The sequence below is a fragment of the Microtus oregoni genome, unplaced genomic scaffold (genome assembly GCF_018167655.1).
Source record: "Microtus oregoni isolate MIOR12 unplaced genomic scaffold, Mior012 000050F_000, whole genome shotgun sequence".
In the NCBI taxonomy this organism is placed as follows: domain Eukaryota; kingdom Metazoa; phylum Chordata; class Mammalia; order Rodentia; family Cricetidae; genus Microtus; species Microtus oregoni.
In genome coordinates this window covers 3,204,164-3,222,908 of record NW_024543224.1, presented here as the reverse complement: position 1 = coordinate 3,222,908, position 18,745 = coordinate 3,204,164, and the positions used below count along the sequence as shown (strand labels likewise).

At 39.4% G+C, this 18,745-nt stretch overlaps 1 protein-coding gene across 3 annotated transcripts in view; it reads right to left on the bottom strand.

Annotated features, from left to right (window-relative positions):
• Positions 1 to 18,745, bottom strand: part of Diaph2 (diaphanous related formin 2) — a 745,764-nt gene that overhangs the window by 145,121 nt on the left and 581,898 nt on the right. For all 3 annotated transcript variants that reach the window (XM_041636640.1, XM_041636641.1, XM_041636642.1), the window contains one exon: positions 2,219 to 2,314. In XM_041636640.1, coding sequence (XP_041492574.1) covers positions 2,219 to 2,314 — 96 coding nt within the window. The remainder of the gene's footprint in view (positions 1 to 2,218; positions 2,315 to 18,745) is intronic.

The window sequence follows — 18,745 nt, the reverse complement described above, 5'->3', positions numbered from 1 at the left end:
AATTTTCGCTCCAAAACCCCTCTAGCTTTTAACTAAGGATATCTGCTTTGGCTGTTGCTTGTAGAAATGACTACCAGAGAGCTAAATTGACTACTTTTTTAACTTCATTTGCTTTTATGGGCAATCTAGCTATAAAACAAAGGACATCACAATTTAGATTGCTTGAAATTAATATATTTACAGTGTTAGTGAGGATATTCCTGGTGTTTCATAGTTGACAACACTGTAGTCCCTTGGGAATGAAACATCCAGAAAACCCAATGAATGCATGAATAATGTCTCATATAGGCTCTCTGGGATCAGTATGAGGTATGAGACTTTTAGCAAATGAGTAGGCTTAGAAAATACTAGAAGATAATGACACCTTTTTTGATGGTCTAGAATAACATGCTTTAATTTAGAAACTTTATTAAGTTTCTTAGCAGAGAAATATATTGATTAAAAAAATTATTTCAGTTTGCTAGTGCTACTCTTAATGGATGGAAGAAACCTCTGAGAGCAGGGAGACACAGAGAAATGGAAGAACACGGTGGAATGACTGCTTTCTATATGTCAGTAGGCATTTCTTTTAGCCTTTGGTCATATAATATGATGTATAATTTTTTTAATTTATTTATTATTTAGAGATTTCTGTCTCTTCCCCGCTACCGCCTCCCATTTCCCTCCCCCTCCCCCAATCAAGTCCCCCTCCCTCGTCAGCCCAAAGAGCAATCAGGATTCCCTGACCTGTGGGAAGTCCAAGGACCACCCACCTCCATCCAGGTCTAGTAAGGTGAGCATCCAAACTGCCTAGGCTCCCACAAAGCCAGTATGTGCAGTAGGATCAAAAACCCATTGCCATTGTTCTTGAGTTCTCAGTAGTCCTCATTGTCCGCTATGTTCAGCGAGTCCAGTTTTATCCCGGGCTTTTTCAGACCCAGGCCAGCTGGCCTTGGTGAGTTCCCGATAGAACATCCCCATTGTCTCAGTGTGATGTATAAATTTTATTATGAACACATAAATAGATTTTTGAAAAAGGCTTTTGTCAAGTTTGACAAAACAATTAGAGGACATCTTTAATGACTTTATATACATAAAGCAGTATCACATTCCAATCAAAATACTTTTCTCCTCTCAATCAAACCTTCACTTGAAGCTATCTCTATAAGCCTTCCATGAAGTGTAAACATGGAACATTAACCATTACCCAAACAAGAACTTTTTTCAAATAGGAAAAAAAATGAATATAACTTAATAGGCTTCAGCTATTTTTCTCACTATTGCCCAAAGCTTTTATGAACAACTCAGCATTAACTACCACTCCTTCTCTCAATTTGTTGAGTTTCAGTGGCTACCAATTTCTATTCCATTTATATACAATAACTTTAAATTCAAGTACAGAATATTCTGGGGGGTGTATAGGCTAGTTTAGTCAATTATACCAATTTAATTAAGTAGCATTTCTATATTTAGTATTAATTTTTATTTTTTCATTATTTGTCCAAATAGCTTTATAGCTCACAAAGGGGAAACAAAATTAATATGCCTATCTTTCTTTTTTTTAGATCAAGACAGATATGAAGGGAATATATGAGGAATTGATCATCTTGGAGAACGTGGTCAGACAAACTAATCTGGATTATCCTGAGAAGAGTTACTATTTACCCCACCCACACTATCTGAACAGAGAAACATGAGTGTCTAGTTCCACTTGTCTTGCTTCATGTATGTATTTCCCCAATGAGACCACCTTTTATGGTATAACTTTATCTGTTGCTAATGAAATACAAAAGGAAAAAAAAAAACCAAAAAACACCACCAACAAAAGACAATTATTCCATTACTTGGTGATTTTTGAGGATCATGGTGAGTCTTCCATTATTAACAATGATAATGGGCCATACATTATAGTGAAAACTAAAAATGAACTGTAGAAACAAGCTAATTACATTTATGTTTTTAATCATCTTCTACCCAAGCCTCATGCTCATAAAACAACAATTAAAATATTTAATATTAAACACAGTGGGATTCCTTATTTCTGAGGCTTTCAAAACACATGATTATTTTACAGTACATTTACAGGGTTAAAACTTTCAAACTTATTACACTAGGGGCGTACACAGATTCCACATATCAACTGAGATCAGCTGAGAAACTTTACTCTTCCTTTTTTGAAAGAGGGACCTGGTGTAGAACATTCACATTTACCAGACTACGGCAGCTAGAATGGTCTTACCTGGATTCCTTGGAATTCTCTTTCTGCGGTCTCTGAATGCTGCACCTGACTGTAGGGCTTCCAGAAGATTATCCATCACTCCGGTCTCATCACCCTCTGGAGGACGAGAGAAATCAGAATTAATCTTATGGCAATTAAAGTTAAACTATAGGAAAATAAAGGGGAAAAACTCCTGTCAGATTTACATAATCCCCTTAAATTAAAGACATATATCTGTTTTAACATAATGGGTCCTGTCAATTTCTGGCATCATAGACTACTTTGCTTATTACGCACCATTAAGCAAAATTCATGCCAATCCTACTGTTCTTTCAACTTAAAGACCTCGTCTTTTGTATTATTGATGACACACTCAGTATGCAAATAAATAGTAGCTGATCAGCTACTGCAGCCTTCCTGTTAAGATTCTTCTAAGATATTCCTAAGCAAGAACCACTGACCTGGCTTAATGCAATCAATGTTCAGGGCGTGATTTGATGAAGCGGAGGTACACAAGGTTAAATACTGATTGTATTAATACCTTCAGCATTCAACCATCATCTACGATTATCTCAAAAGGCACTATTTGCAAAACACATTTGCATTCAATTCTTACCCAGTCCATATCCTTTACTCATTTTGAAATGCTGACATTCTATAAAGAAAAGGTGACCACATCATCTGAAAGGCCACATTTTATATTGAGAAACATCAGCCAAAAAGTCTCATTTGCTTTTTAGAATGCTGGTGTGTTCCTCAAGGCTTTTCTTCTGGGAAAGAGCTATTAGAAATGAGGATGGAGAGTACTCAAAGGATGCTCATGGAATTCTGATGTGGGAGTGTCATATATCAATCTGTTGATTTCATTGGTTAAGCAATAAAAAAAAACCGCTTGGCCCTCACAGGTTAAAACATAGGTGGGAGGAGTAAACAGAATGGAAGGTTGGGAGAAAGAAACTGAGTCAGAGAGTCGCCATGATTCTCCCACTCCAGGCAGACACAGGTTAAGATCATTCCTGGTAAGCCAGCTCGTGAGCTACACGGATATTAGAAATGGGCTAGTCCAGGTGCGAGAGCTAGCCTAGAAAAGGCTAGATGTAATGGGCCAAGCGGTGTTTAAAAGAATACAGTTTCCGTGTAATTATTTCGGGTAAAGCTAGCTGTGCAGGCGGCCGGGTGCCGGGGACGCAGCCCACCGCTCGTATTACAACAGAATTCCATAACAGAAATGTTTATGACATTACACTTTACTCTTACCTTTGACAACTCTGGCCATCAAGCACAGGCTGATATCCATAACAGTATTCATAATAGATATCCATAACGATATTTATAATAAAGTGTCAGTTGACAGGAATGTTACAGGGACCTAAACTTTCTATGTAAAATTGCCTAACTCTTGGAAAGAACCCTCACTAGGTGGACCCTTTGAGCTAGCTGTATGGGTCTGGAATATGGGACATTTGTAGGTAGGAAGGATAAGACAAGAATGGATAGTGAGTGAGAAAATATCTCCCATTCCAGTCTAAGGTTAAACCAAAATCCTACTGTGCCTCAAGTAGGCAGAATTATATTACAGGAAAATTTCTCTAATAGGATAAGAACAAGCTAGAAGCACTACGCTCTTCATTTGAGTGGAAATTTCTTCAATGTTATAATTATTTATCCTTTTAAAATAAGCTACCTAGGACAGGATATTGAGTAAAAATGGAAAGGAGACACAGAGGTTCTCAAAAGCAGTATCTGATGAAAATGTAGTGGAAGGAGTATTCCCTGTGATTAGAGAAAGAGGGCTGTGTTTTTAAACATTAAGATCGATGACATATTTGGATCATCACTCAATATTGCCAAAAGAAAGAAAAGAGGAACAAAGTAGTTAAATAGCTCAATATGGATGAAATGTGACTAGGATAATAAATTAAGTATTAGATGCTTTAAATTCCTTATGCCTTTTCAGATGGGAATAAGAAAACTAAGACATCGCACAGATGGTATATAAAGGAACCTAAATATGAACCCAAATCATTCATATTAAAGATAATATATTTAAAATAATGATATACTTGATATACTTTTTATCAGGCCAAGACTTAGAAATCTAGTGAATATTTCCTTTTGTACACTTTAATTTGATTAGCTGGAATTCAAGCACATGTGATCTGTGGCCACTATATTGGGCAGTATGAATAAAGGCAATAGGAATCCATGTTACATGATCAAGCTTGTGTTTTCTAGAGGCTTGTCAAATCGCATCATTGCACAAACGGAGGCAGAAAAATGTCTAAGAACATACCCCATTTATCTAAGTAACAAAAAACAGGAGAAGAAGGAATGGAGAGGCCATGTATTTGGAAATTATCAATAGAATCACTAAGACTTCACTGGGGAAAGAGAAAGTTAAGCAGGAAAGGAGTCTGGATAATCAGGAATAAATAGGTTTAACATAATCTGAGGACCTATGTGAAGAGCTCCAAGAATGTTCCCCACTCTGTGTATGTGGAAGGGTGAGTGTGTGGATGCCACAGCATACATATGCAAGCCAGAACAGGACCTTAAGTGTCAGGCTTCACTTTACAACTTATTGCAGACAAATTCTCTTTGTTGTTGTGCATGTTTCCCTTGACCCTATTTGACAAGAGGCTTGCTGTCACTAGAGCTTTGGGGGATTTGCCTACCATCTTCGCTTCCCATCGCAGCATAGAAGTGCTAGGATTAGAGACTCTTAATTTACTGTGGAATGCTTTGATATGAGTTCTGGGTATTCAAACTCAGGTCTGCTTGCTTTCACTTTCGCAGAAAGCACTTCTATACACCCAGTGTCCTTCTTAGCCTCTGGACTGCAGCATTTAACCAGAAGTCAGGAAAAGGAGAAGTATAAAGACGGAGAAGAAATCTTCACAGCTAAAGAACAACATACACATTAGAGTACTACGCTGCGGTAAAAAGCAATGACTTCTCGAATTTTGCATGCAAATGGATGGAAATAGAAAACACTATCCTGAGTGAGGTAACCCAGACCCAAAAAGATGAACATGGGATGTACTTACTCATAATTAGTTTCTAGCCATAAATAAAGGTCACGGAATCTATAATTGGTGATCCTAAAGAAGCTAAATAAGAAGGTGAACCCAAAGAAAAACATATAGTTATCCTCCTGGCTATGGGAAGTAGACAAAATTGCCGGGCAAAAAAATGGGATTTTGGGGGTGGGGTGGGATGGGGGTAAGGGGAGATGGGGAGAGAAAAGGGAGAAGGGGAGGATGGGGGGAACTTGGGGAAAAAGGATGATTGGGATAAAGGAAGGTTGGATAGGGGAGCACGGAAGCACAATTCTTAGTTAAGGGAGCCACCTTAGGGTTGGCAAGAGACTTGAACCTAGAGTGGCTCCCAGGAGCCCAAGGCGATGTCCCCAGTTAGTTCCTTGGGCAGCTGAGGATAGGGAACCTGAAATGACCCTATCCTATAACAATACTGACGAATATCTTGCATATCACCATAGAACCTTCATCTGGTGATGGATGGAGATAGAGACAGAGACCCACACTGGAGCACTGGACTGAGCTCCCAAGGTCCCAATGAGGAACAGAAGGGGGGAGAACATGAGCAAGGAAGTCAGGACCACGAGGGGTGCACCCACCCACTGAGACAGTGGAGCTGATCTATTGGGAGCTCACCAAGGCCAGCTGGACTGTGACTGAAAAAGCATGGGATAAAACCGGAATCTCTGAATATGGCGAACAATGAGGGCTGAAGAGCAGCCAAGGACAATGGCACGGGGTTTTGATCCTACTTCATGTTCTGGCTTTGTGGGAGCCTAGCCAGTTTGGATGTTCACCTTCCTAGACATGGACGGAGGGGGGAGGACCTTGGACTTTCCACAGGGCAGGGAACCCTGACTGCTCTTTGGACTGGAGAGGGAGGGGGAGAGGAGTGGGGGGGAGGGGAAGAAGGGTGGGAGGAGGGGGAGGGAAATGGGAGGCTGGGAGGAGGCGGAAACTTTTTTTTTTCTTTTTCTCAATAAAAGAGTAAAAAAAAAAAAAAAATGATCCCTTCACTCCAGAACAATGGCAATGGGTTTTTGATCCTACTGCACGTACTGGCTTTGTGGGAGCCTAGGCAGTTTGGATGCTCACCTTACTAGACCTGGATGGAGGTGGGTGGTCCTTGGACTTCCCACAGGTCAGGGAATCCTGATTGCTCTTTGGGCTGACGAGGGAGGGGGACTTGATTGGGGAGGGGGAGGGAAATGGGAGGCGGTGGCGGGGAAGAGACAGAAATCTTTAATAAATAAATAAATTTAAAAAAAAGAACAAATAAGAGAGAGTAATGATGCAGGTGAGCTTTGTATGCTTGTGGGAAAATGGTAATTATAAAGACTGTATAAACTTGAGGTGTAAACAAGTGAACAGAGCAGAATACAAAATGGTATCTATCTATGGCTTACATAAATTAGATGAAAACATAAAATTTTATTAATGGGTATTGTTACATTAATTTTTTAATGGTATATTTTGATTAGACTAAAAATGTGGAATATAAACACAAAGATGGCAAAAATAAATCCTTTTGTTTAATTTAGCTATATGCTACCTGACAACATTTATTGAAATACTACGTTATGGCATGTTTCTCATCTATTTCTCATAATCATTTCCTTCCTTTCTTGTGGGACATTTTAACACATATTTTCTCCAGTGTTCACCCCTCTTAAAATGCAAAGTCATGGAATGACTGCTTATCTATTCATGTTATGCGATGTTTATCTATGCCACAAACCACTGTACTATCAAAGATTTTTCTCTAACTACCAGGAACTCATCTCCTGTGGTGATACTGCTTTTGTTGAGAATATATATATATATATATATATATATATATATATATATATATATATCACATTGAGTTTCTAAACCAGCAACCGAAACAGCAAGAACAGTTCTTTACAAACATCTTTTGCTTATCAAAGGGAAGAAATGTAGTCCATTACAGTTTCATTCGCTCCGTGCTAACTTTAAACGTGATTTTCATAAAATGTCTAACCTTAACAGAACAGATCTAAATTTTGCAAATATAATCATAGGACCAATTTACATTGCTTCCTCAAACAAAATGGAAACTAATATGGTCACTTGAAAGATATTACCTTTTATTTTGAATGGACTTCAGTGAAATTTGGTCTGTGATTTAATTGCGTAAAGTTGACAGTTCACTTAGAATTTTCAAGTTAATATAACCATGGATTCTTATTTACATGTAATTAGTAGTGAGTAACTTTTTACTGTATATGGAATCAAGTCAAGGGAAAAATGTGTTCCTTTTTATTGTAAATGAAAAATATTAAACACACAAAAAGTGCTTTTTTACAACATGCAGTACCTATTTTCCTGAGTAAAGAAACACCAAGAGAATTTTGTAATGCTTTTTAGTCATTAAAATGATTATGTGTGGGCACGGTTGAGAAGTAACAATTCAGAGTTCACTTTATAGTCTTTCATCACACAATTAGTTACAGAGTACACCAAGGAGCTAGGTGGGCTGCATAAAGTTTCAGGACTCTGTGAACAGCTTATCATCCGATAAACTGAAAGGCATGGGTGACGACGCCTTCTGTTTCATGGTTCCCACAGACCTTGTCATTCAGTAGACAGTAAAGCTCAGTTTTCAGCACTAAAGCTGACGTATGTGGTACTGACTTATTTCCCCCAAAGTGTTTGGAGATGCCACAGATTAAAATAAACACTAGGTAAATTAATATTCTCTGAAAAAAATTAATATTCTCGGCTATGCTTTTAAGCAAAACTATTCCCCGATGGCTAGCATATACTATTGTGAAAGAATTCTTATGGGCTTTGCGCAATTTTGCATATTTTTAAAGTCTATTTTTATAGCAATATTTTATATGACACAGAGCTTCTATCTAAGGTAAATGGTAGGTTTGTCTGCTTTAAAAAACAAATTATATGTTCCTCCAGGGCAAATGCTATGTAGCTTTGCTTTCAGTCCATTATAATAGATTAGGGATTTTCTAAGCTTAGGGCTCCTCTGGAGTGCTGCAAACCCATTGTCTGTGTAGCCTCCATCTGGCAGCACCTTTGTACCCCTCTATCGAAGTGGAAGAGCAAGGAAAAGGATTAAGAACATGAGAACACATAAATCATACTACTTAGTCTATATACTGTGTTTAGTCTATGTACACTATGTGTATGTCTGACCTCTGAGCTATGTACCTTCCAACAATATCCATTAAATTGTGGCATGCTAATTCGCTAGCTACATCATTTTTGAAATGATTTTAATTCTTTTCTTTCATTCTTGTATCAAATACTGTTAATTAGAATATTATTTATGTATCTAGTAACTGAACAGAGTCTTGGACGCTTCTATTATTGAAGATGGCACTCCAACTCACCAGGCTTGAGAATTACTAGCTAAAACATAATACAAGTTCAAGGTATTTTCTCTTAACTGCTTAGGAACAGGTGTATTTCACAGTCTGTTGGATTTTATAATATTTGCATTCACTTTATCAGTTGAGCATGCCTAATCCTAAACCCAAATCTTTTCAAAACTTACCAATTGGGGAGTGGTTCAGATTAAGAATGTCATTTCCTAGAGTCTTAAAAACCTGAGCATAATGACTTCATTATAGATTCCTCAAATTTTCAATTTTATAATTAAAGACCTCTGTCAAAACTGAAGAAAGTTGCTATCAACTAGTAACAAGTGACCCCAAAGAAACAAATGCTTCTTACTGAGGGTAGGACACTTCTTTGTGAGATAATAGCTGCAGATATTAATTTCAAAAATGAAACTATGCTTTCTATGAACAAGAAGACCAGGGAAAGATGTTATGAATAAATCTGGCCTAAATAAAGCCTCCCAAAACATTAAATTTCTGTAGTAATTTAGGTATTATAGATATTTGCGAATGAAACAGAAATAGAGCCAAACAAACAACAATAGCAATCAGTTCAAAGACAGTCACATCTAGAGTGCAACTCAGTTCACATTTGTGTGTGCTCATTCTCCCTTTCTGTATATGATGCAAGTGTAAACACTTGCAAATACTAAAACGCACAGATTTAAGGTACACAGTTTGAACTGTATGACAGATTGATATAGCCATGTAACTACCACTGTAACAAGACATAATCCCTCTTCCTTTCTTATCCCCACACCCAGGCAAACCCCTGATACTAATTTTGATTGTAACCTAAAATTAGTTTTAACTGTCATTATTATATACTTTAAAAGTGTGTTTTAAGGCAGGAGGTGGTAGTACACTCTTTTAATGCCAGCACTAGGGAGACAGAGGAAGTTTGAGGCCAGCCTGGTCTACAAAGCAAGTTCCAGGACAGCCAGTGCAACACAGATAAATCCTGTCTCAAAAAAATCCAAAAAAGTTTGCTTTAGTATTTTACATGTATGGACATTTTGCTTGTAAACGTGTCTGTGTACCATGTATGTGCCTGGTGCCCATGTAGGCGAGAATAGGGTGCTGGATCTCCTGGAACTGTAATTTCAGGTGGTTGTGAATCAGCATGTGTGTGTTGGTGGGCAAACTCAGGTCCTTGGGACGAGCAGCCAGTGTTCTTAACTGCTGAGCGATCTTTCCAGTCTCTTATTATACTTTTACAGTGTCCTTATTGAACAAGCACTCAACCACTGAATTACAACCTTAGTTCCAAACCATGCAGTTTTCAGTGAGTGAAAGAGTTGAGGTCATTTAGAATCAGCATAGTCCCTTGAAAGAAAGTAAATATGAGGAGAGAACGTTGAAAGAGCCACATTTACAATGGGATAGGTATTCATCAGTGTGGCTATGAGACAAGGCCAGTTCAGGAACCCTCTCCTCTGCTGCTCAAGGACCTAGCCGGGGACATTCCCTTGGACACCTCGGAACCCCTCTAGAGCCAAGTCTCCTGCCAACCCTAAAATGGCTCCCTTAATGTAGATATTTTCTTCCCTGCTCCCATATCCACCCTTCCTCCATCTCAACCATGCCATTTCCTCAAGCTCTCCCCAATCCTTCCATTCTCCCTTCTCTCTCCCCATCTTCCCTTCCATCCACCCCACCCCCACCCCCGTGCTCCCAACTTTTGCCTGGCAACTTGTCTACTTCCAATATCCAGGAGGATAAATATATGGTTTTCTTTGGGTTCACCTTCTTATTTAGCTTCTCTAGTATCACTAATTATAGGTTCAATGTCCTTTGTTTATGGCTAGAATCCACTTATGAGTGAGTACATACCATAGAAACTTCATCCAGTGATGGATGGAGATAGAGACATAGACCCACATTGGAGCGCTGGAATGAGCTCCCAGGGTCCAGATGAAGAGCAGAAGGAGGGAGAATATGAGCAAGGAAGTCAGGACCGCGAGAGGTGCCGTCCATGCACTGAGACGGTGGGACTGATCTAATGGGAGATCACCAAGGTCAGCTGAACTAGGACTGAACAAGCATGTGATCAAACCGGACTCTCTGAATGTGGCTGACAATGAGGGCTGACTGAGAAGCCAATGATAATGGCACTGGGTTTTGATTCTACTGCATGTACTGGCTTTTTGGGAGCCTAGTCTGTTTGGATGCATACCTCCCTATACCTGGATAGAGGGGGGAGGGCCTTGGACTTCCCACAGGGCAGGGCACCCTAGCTTCTCTTAGGACTGGAGAGGGAGGGGGAAGGGGAGGAGAGGAGGGGGAGAGAAATGGGAGGAGTGGAGGAGGTGGAAATTTTTAATAAATAAATAAATAAAAAGAAAAAAACCCAATGGGATAGGAATGATTAGAGCACAGATCTAACCAGACTTAGTTTAGCAAAGAAAGAAGAATCAAAGGGTGTCCTGCATCTCTGAGAAAGTTAAATCCACGGTTAGATCTTCAAGAGCATAGGAATGTGATGGGGATGACATTCAAGATAGATCAGCCTCACAGCAGCATGCAAAACAGACCAGTTGGGAGGGAAATCAATTGGAAAAAAAAAAAACCAAAAACAAAACAGAATTTAATCCACAGTCGCAAATACGGTTCTGCATGTAAGCCTGGGCCAAGTTAAATCTCATCCATTTGGACACTTTTGGTAAAGGCCTCAGTAGCAATGTCAAATTGGTTTTGTGAACAAGGTCATCAGCAGTAGTGAATGGAAGTTGACAGCATAAGAAGGCAATGACAAGTGGAGGGCAAGACAAATCAGTGTGGGATTCAATCTTTCTCACATAATCTATCAAGGTCCAGATTAAGAACATGTGCAAGATATATGGATTTGCACATGACATGAAATTAGAAGACTGCTCACTTATCAAAAAGAAGGAAACAAAATCCCTTCTCAGGAATCTATACAAAAATGAAGGCCCTGCGCTGACAAATCGCTCTTACAATTGAGCATGGAACAACAAGGAGGGAATAAAGACCAAGTGAGAGATCCGTGCAATATGGTACAAATAGCATACCATACTGCAAACACTAATATCTCTGCATAAGGGTAACAGTAGTGCCACGAGCGAGTCAGAAATAAGACAAATCAAGCCATTTTGCAAAGCACTGACTCCACAGATGTAATAGAAGCCTGAACAACGTGTACTGTATTCCAGAGCACCTAGAAAGCCCCTATCTGATGGCAGGTTTTGTTAGTTTGTGGTTTAATTGGAAAGGAGTTCACAGTGATTTGGAAACACCAACAAATGATCACTAAAATAATGGTCTATGAAGTTGTTCACAGGCAGAAAGTGTGTTTTTGGTTCTTATAGTCATAGAACAAATATTTTTGGGTTTGGGGGATGGATGTCGTAAGTGGACATTGCACTCCAAACTGATAGATGATGTACGTTTCATTGACTTTTCTCCAACTACCTACATGTTGTGTGCTATGTAAGAGTTTATCAGGGAAACTGAGCTGGAGAATTAAATGGTGCCTGATGTATTTGCATCTTAAAGAGACGCTAGTTAACACAAATGAATGAGTCTCTAATGGTAGACGTTCTATGTAAGAACTTTCTGGCCAGAGGCACATTTCTGGCAGCTTGCCCTGAGGTAAGAGAGCTTAATAGTAAATGGTAGTTAAAAATAATGTTTATGCTTACTCATTTTTTTTCCTTCAGTTACCCATATGCTAGAATATTGGGAGCTGAAAATTATGCATTCTATAAATAAACAAACACCCAATAAACCTGTATGTTAATATTTACTAGAAAAACCATTGTTGATGCCTCTGGTAAAATATCTCACATTCAATATTTTACATAATTAATATTTCAAAGAGACCTTTGAAATACTCTGTGTGTTTTATCAGAATCAATCATTTACTAAGGGCATGAAACACTAGTGAAAGGAAAAGCAAGGTAAAGGGAATCTTTCAGATAAGATAAAGCAAAGATATTTTTGGAGGTAGGAATATTGATAACATTTAGCATTTATTGAGAGTCTAGTACTTTCTGGTTGATATAAATCCAGTTTATATCAAATCCTCTTTAGTTTTCCAGGCAAAGAAACTGAAGCAAGCATAGCTACATTAACTTACTCTGGTTTACAGAACTGTAAACTGCCAAACAGAACCAACAAAAGAACACAGGAATGCCTTGAGCAGGGCTGAACCACAGCTCTGATGATTATAGATAATTTGTCACAAGTTGTTTTTTTTTTTTTTTTACAATCCACGTGCTAAGGATAGTTCTCATATCTTGAATGACTTCTAAAAGTAAAGAAGAATATCCTATGCTACATGACATTGTCAAAAATTCAAACTTCAGTCTCCAAGTCTTATGGAAACCCAGTCGCTCCATTCCTTATGCATCATTTATGGCAGTTTTTGTGCTATGAGAACAGAATTTAGTTGTGAAATGGACTTGGTGGCCTGTGAAACCTAAACTATTTACCAGTCAGCTCTTCATAGAGGAAGGTTGTCCATCCTTGCGCTCTAGCGTATGCTGCCAATGTAAACACTATATAGATTTTTAAATTTGCTTCTGAGTTGTTGAAGGACCTGGCCAAGGCCAGCCAAAAAAGACAGGCTTCACAATAGGGGAAGGCAATCAAGAACATTAGTATTTACTATAAGGCTACTACTTTTGATTGATATGCTTCCCATTTCAGTGTAGAGCCAAGGATGAGACAGCTATGGAGTAGCAATTATATATATACTTACAGGCAAAGCCATCCCTTCCCCCTCTGTATCCACTGATGTACATTACAATATTAAATTGTGGTCATATATAACAGAAGTGTCTGCCTTCAGCTACTTTACTGAGACAAAAGGCCACAGGCTGCCCTTTGGGCTTTGCTTTGTGTATGCTTTGTGTTCCTCTGCTAGTTTCAAATAGGACAAGAGATGGGTTGTTTTGTAATCTGAAGATAGCCATCTACCTACAAGGTAGAATGCATATAAGTGATAACTTGAATTAAGAGCCTTTCATTAAGTGACAGTCCCTCAGCTTCTCCTTTCCTTAGGTGACATAGTTTGCTTTCGGATTCAAGGAGAAAAAGTCTTCTATGGAGACTTTACATTCAAGAATCTTTCCAAGTTTTCCTTTCTCTCTATGAGAGAACCCACTTTCTCATTGATGCTGGACAATTTAGTTTCTTTAAAAATGACCTATATAACTTTTTACCTATCAAATACAATACTGAATAATAAACCTCATCATTTTCATAGGAAAGCCAAACACAAGTCTAATAATGAAACAGAGGAGACAGAAGGGTTAATTTGGGCACCCAGAGCATAAAACTGTGGTCAAATATACATTTGCATGCTACTTGGTGACTAGCATAAGCTAAGTGTGGAGTGGAAACCATTTTGCAAAAATCGACATTGTGAGGGTGTACTGTTGTAATAAATGTCCTACATCCAGCAGGAAAGGTAGTCAACCACCAAGTATAAAAATGTTGTAAATGAGGGAACTACAATTCTTAATTGCTGGTGGTTGGCATGCAAGGAATAAGTGGACAATTCATCAGCTGTCAATCTAACTTTCAAATTGTTGTGTTCTTCTCTTGCTTATCACATTCTGTAATGAATCACCTTTCCCACCAACTTCCTGTGCAACTGCAGAAAGGCAATTAATAACTTCACTGTTTTTATTAGCATATATTTCTTGTCACTCCACATTTTTGCATAGCAACTTAACTGATATTTATCTTTTAAGTGCAGGAAGTTCATGTGTGTATGATATGTTCATTTTTTTATATAATCTTAATTTTGTGTGTGTGTGTGTGGCAGGGGGAGGAGGGTTGTCACACACATGCCACAGCACACTTGTAGAGGTCAGAGGACAACTTTCCAAAGTAGGTTCTCACATTCCACTCTGTTAAGGCAGTGTCTATTTTAGTTCTGTTGCGATACTACATATTCTAGCTAGCTGTGCCGCCACCCACACTCCACCTTGCCCTAGAGTGCTGGGATTACAGATGCATACCACTAAATCTGGCTCTTTAAATTGGTTCTGTGGATCAAAATTTGCTTACACAGCTTGTTTTACCCTCTGAGTCACTCCTGTATTTTTCTGAACGCTTTACCTGAAGAGTGCACACTGATGGATTCTTAGTACAACTACCCACTTCGCATATTAAACATTTTATAAAATTTATGTTTTGTTATATTTTACTTTTTTTGATTTCTCAAGACAGGGTTTCTCTATATAGTCCCAGACGTCCTGGAACTTGCTCTGTAAACCAGGCTGGCCATGAACTCACAGAGATCTGTCTGCCTCTGATGGAGGAAGGTTATTGGCTAATAAAGGAACTGCCTTGGCCCATTTTATTGGTTGAACGATAGGTGGGAGGAGTAGGCAGAACAGGACGCTGGGAGGAAGAAGAAGTGAGCTCAGTCTCGACAGCTCTCCTCGCGGGAGCAGACGCCTGAGAGAGACGCCATGCCCCGTTCCCGGGATGAAGCTCCGACCCAGGATGGACATAGGCTAGAATCTTCCTGGTAAGCGCACCTTGGGGTGCCATACACAGATGATTAGAAATGGGCTAAATTAATATGTGAGAATTAGCCTAGAAGAGAATGGGCCAAGCAGTGTTTAAATGAATACAGTTTGTGTGTTGTTATTTCGGGCATAAGCTAAGCTAGCAGGCGGCCAGGGTGCTGGGGACGCAGCCCTGCCGCTCATATTACTACAGTTGGCGCCCAGACGTGTGGACAGCCGAAACCCACTTAAAAAACCTGAGAAGGCTTAAAAATAAGGGAGAGAGAGTTTAACACAGATTTTTGCTGTTTGTTGGTGGCGTGCTGTAGAGAGATTTCCTGATTCGGCAACAGTAGCAGAAAAAACGCTGTGTCATTTTAAAGCGCGACTTTCTGGGGCTGCACCGCCATTGTGATCTCTGTCTGGCTCTTGCGGGAGACAGAGCTTTTGAATAGAGCATTTGGAGTAAAGTGCTACGATTTGTTTGATGGCAACTAGACTCGCTGTGTTCTCGGGGGTCTGTTCTGCTTGTTAGAGGCAAGCATGCGCTTTCTTCTAAGAGAAGCTTCCTGACTCAGCTTTAGCTGCAAAGCCTGCAACTCATTAAGAGGTCCTGCCACGAAACACTTAAACGGTGTTGACGAAAAGCTGAACGCATGCTTTTCGGTTTTCAGCCATAGCAGGAAAAAAGCTGCGCCGTTTAAAAATGCCGGCTTTCTGGGCTGTCCTGCCAGGGCAAACTCTGACTCTTTTACGCAAGCGGTTTGTGCGGTTTGCAAGCACAGGCTGCTGAAGCTCGCTTGCTGGTAGGGACCTTGAAATGCCGTAGAGTTGTCACAGTAAACATGGCTACAGCCAGTACCTCAGCCATGAGGCTGGAAAGCTAAGGAATGGACTGGATCTAGCTGGCAAAGCCACGCCTTTAGTTCTACTGAGATCGCTTGGTAAATTAAAGATTCATGTGGTCAGAAAAAGAGAGATATACAGTAAAGAGAGATTCAAAGACAGAGAAAATTTCTGAATGGTCTAAATGTGTTAAAAGTATATGCAGACTAAAAGTTGAAGTTCTTAAAGTAAAAAACATAAAAAAAGGAAGAGTTGTTGTGTGTGGTAGCACACGCCTTTAATCCCAGTGCCTAGAAGGCAGAGACAAACAGATCTCTGTGAGTTCAAGGTGTAGTAGTGTACACCTTTAATCCCGAATGCCTGGGAGGCAGAGACAGGCGGATCTCTGAGAGTTCAAAGACAGCCTGGTTTACAGAGTTACTTCAGGTCAAAGATACAGAGAACCTGTCTCAAAAAGCAAAGAGTTAAAAGTAAAAATAAACAAAATAGAGGTTAAAACAAAGCTGCACAAAGATGGAAAATACACAGAGAATCTTGATACTGTATGCTATTATGCTCTCTTTGAATTGTTTGAATGCTGAGGAAAGAGCAAAAGCTACTAAAAGATATTTGTTTATAAATGCTGCTGAACTAATCAAACATAGATATTTTGAATTTGGATCTAAGGATATGATACTTTGGAAAAGAGATTCTTTTGTTTTCACAGAGGATGAGACACTGTTCATTTCTTCTATTCCGATTTGGTATGATGGACCACGCCCTCCTGAAGGGTTGCAGTGAACATCTTCAGAAAATTGCTTCACTCAACTGCCAACTGAGATGAAACTAGCACACAGGTTATACCATGAAAGACCTAATTAATGACGCCCCCATTCAGCAGGAAGCAGCTTGGAGAGAAAAAACTGCGTCCATGTTCCCAAATATGGTTTATAAACGTTCTTTTACATTTAAAGGGGGATATGATATAGATATGAATAATTTGCATTAGTATAGATTTTGCTTTATTGATAGAGATTTAAGGTCAATTTTGTTATATGTACGTGTTTCTGATTTTGATTAAGGTATTGTGATTGTGTAGTTCATTTAAATATGTACTGTATAATTAAGAAATATAGGTTGTTGATGGATAATCATAAATAATAGTCAAGTTTGTAGTCATGTTAGTTAAGATTTTCTAGATGTGCGTAGATATATTTTAGATAGACATTCTTCATGTCTTTCAAAGATTACAGAATAGGACATTTAATGTTTTAATAACTGAGGACTTTTCATGACAATGAGATACTCTGCTCCTGGCAGCACCAATCTACTTCAAGAGGAAGATGGGCATCGAAGAGGCTCGTTATGGAGTTTTGATGGCCATTTGGGCAAGAAACTGCTCTTGCCTGGGCTATTGCATGAACTGGACACAGAGAACCCGCAGAGAGAGGACTACTGAACTTGCCTAAGGTGAGATGATCTTTCGGGGTTCCTGATTCATTTTGAAAGAGTCTGCGAGACATTCTGCAGGACACAACAGATAGTGACTGAACTGACTTTGAATTTTCCTGCTTTATGGAAATGTCTGCTGGATACCATGGGCCTGAAGGCTGAAGATGGATGCCCCAACGGTACAAAAGAACTTTGGGTGACTGTCCAGGCAGCGAGATGTCTTTGTCATTTCTAGAGTTTGAAGTTTCTTAGTTCTTGTTTACTTAGGTAATATTATATCTTTCTGGAGTCTTTGATGGAGTTAAGAATAGTTAGTTATAGTTATAGTTTTCCTTAGTTATGATAAAGATTATTGTAACTTTTACTTGATAACTGTTTTGTTATATGTAATTTTGCTATGTTAAAGCCTTTTTTTTTTGTTTAAACCGAAAAAGGGGAAATGATGGAGGAAGGTTATTGGCTAATAAAGGAACTGCCTTGGCCCATTTTATTGGTTGAACGATAGGTGGGAGGAGTAGGCAGAACAGGACGCTGGGAGGAAGAAGAAGTGAGCTCAGTCTCGACAGCTCTCCTCTAGGGAGCAGACGCCTGAGAGAGATGCCATGCCCCGTTCCCGGGATGAAGCTCCGACCCAGGATGGACATAGGCTAGAATCTTCCTGGTAAGCGCACCTTGGGGTGCCATACACAGATGATTAGAAATGGGCTAAATTAATATGTGAGAATTAGCCTAGAAGAGAATGGGCCAAGCAGTGTTTAAATGAATACAGTTTGTGTGTTGTTATTTCGGGCATAAGCTAAGCTAGCAGGCGGCCAGGGTGCTGGGGACGCAGCCCTGCCGCTCATATTACTACATGCCTCTACCTCCAGAGTGGTGGGATTAAAATCGTGCACCAACACCACTTTCAAGTTACTACCTATACTTTTATTACAAATAAATGCCAATTTGGCACGTCAGATAGCTTTCTTTGTTATTTAGCCACTCTGACATACTCCAGATGTGCATCTAGTTGACTGGGTCAGTGAACCTTTGCCAGGAAATCTGAATTACCATCTTCTTTAAAAAGAGTATACATGTGTATATGTTTTTGTTTGTAGGCTTGTTAATGTGAGTGGGTCAAAAAAGGTAGAGGCTAGAGACATCAGAACCGCTGGCTGTAAAGAAATGTGACATGGGTGCTGGGAACTGAACTAAAGTCCTCTGCAAGAACAGTCTACACCCTTAACTGCTGAGCCATCAGTACCAGACATTTTTATACAAGATAATACAGATTTTTCTCTTTCAAGAAGTAAAATCTCTTTGGGCAAAGAGCAAGCACAACAAAACCCAGGCATAAATCTCCCTTCCCAGAGATTTCTCTTTGTAGTT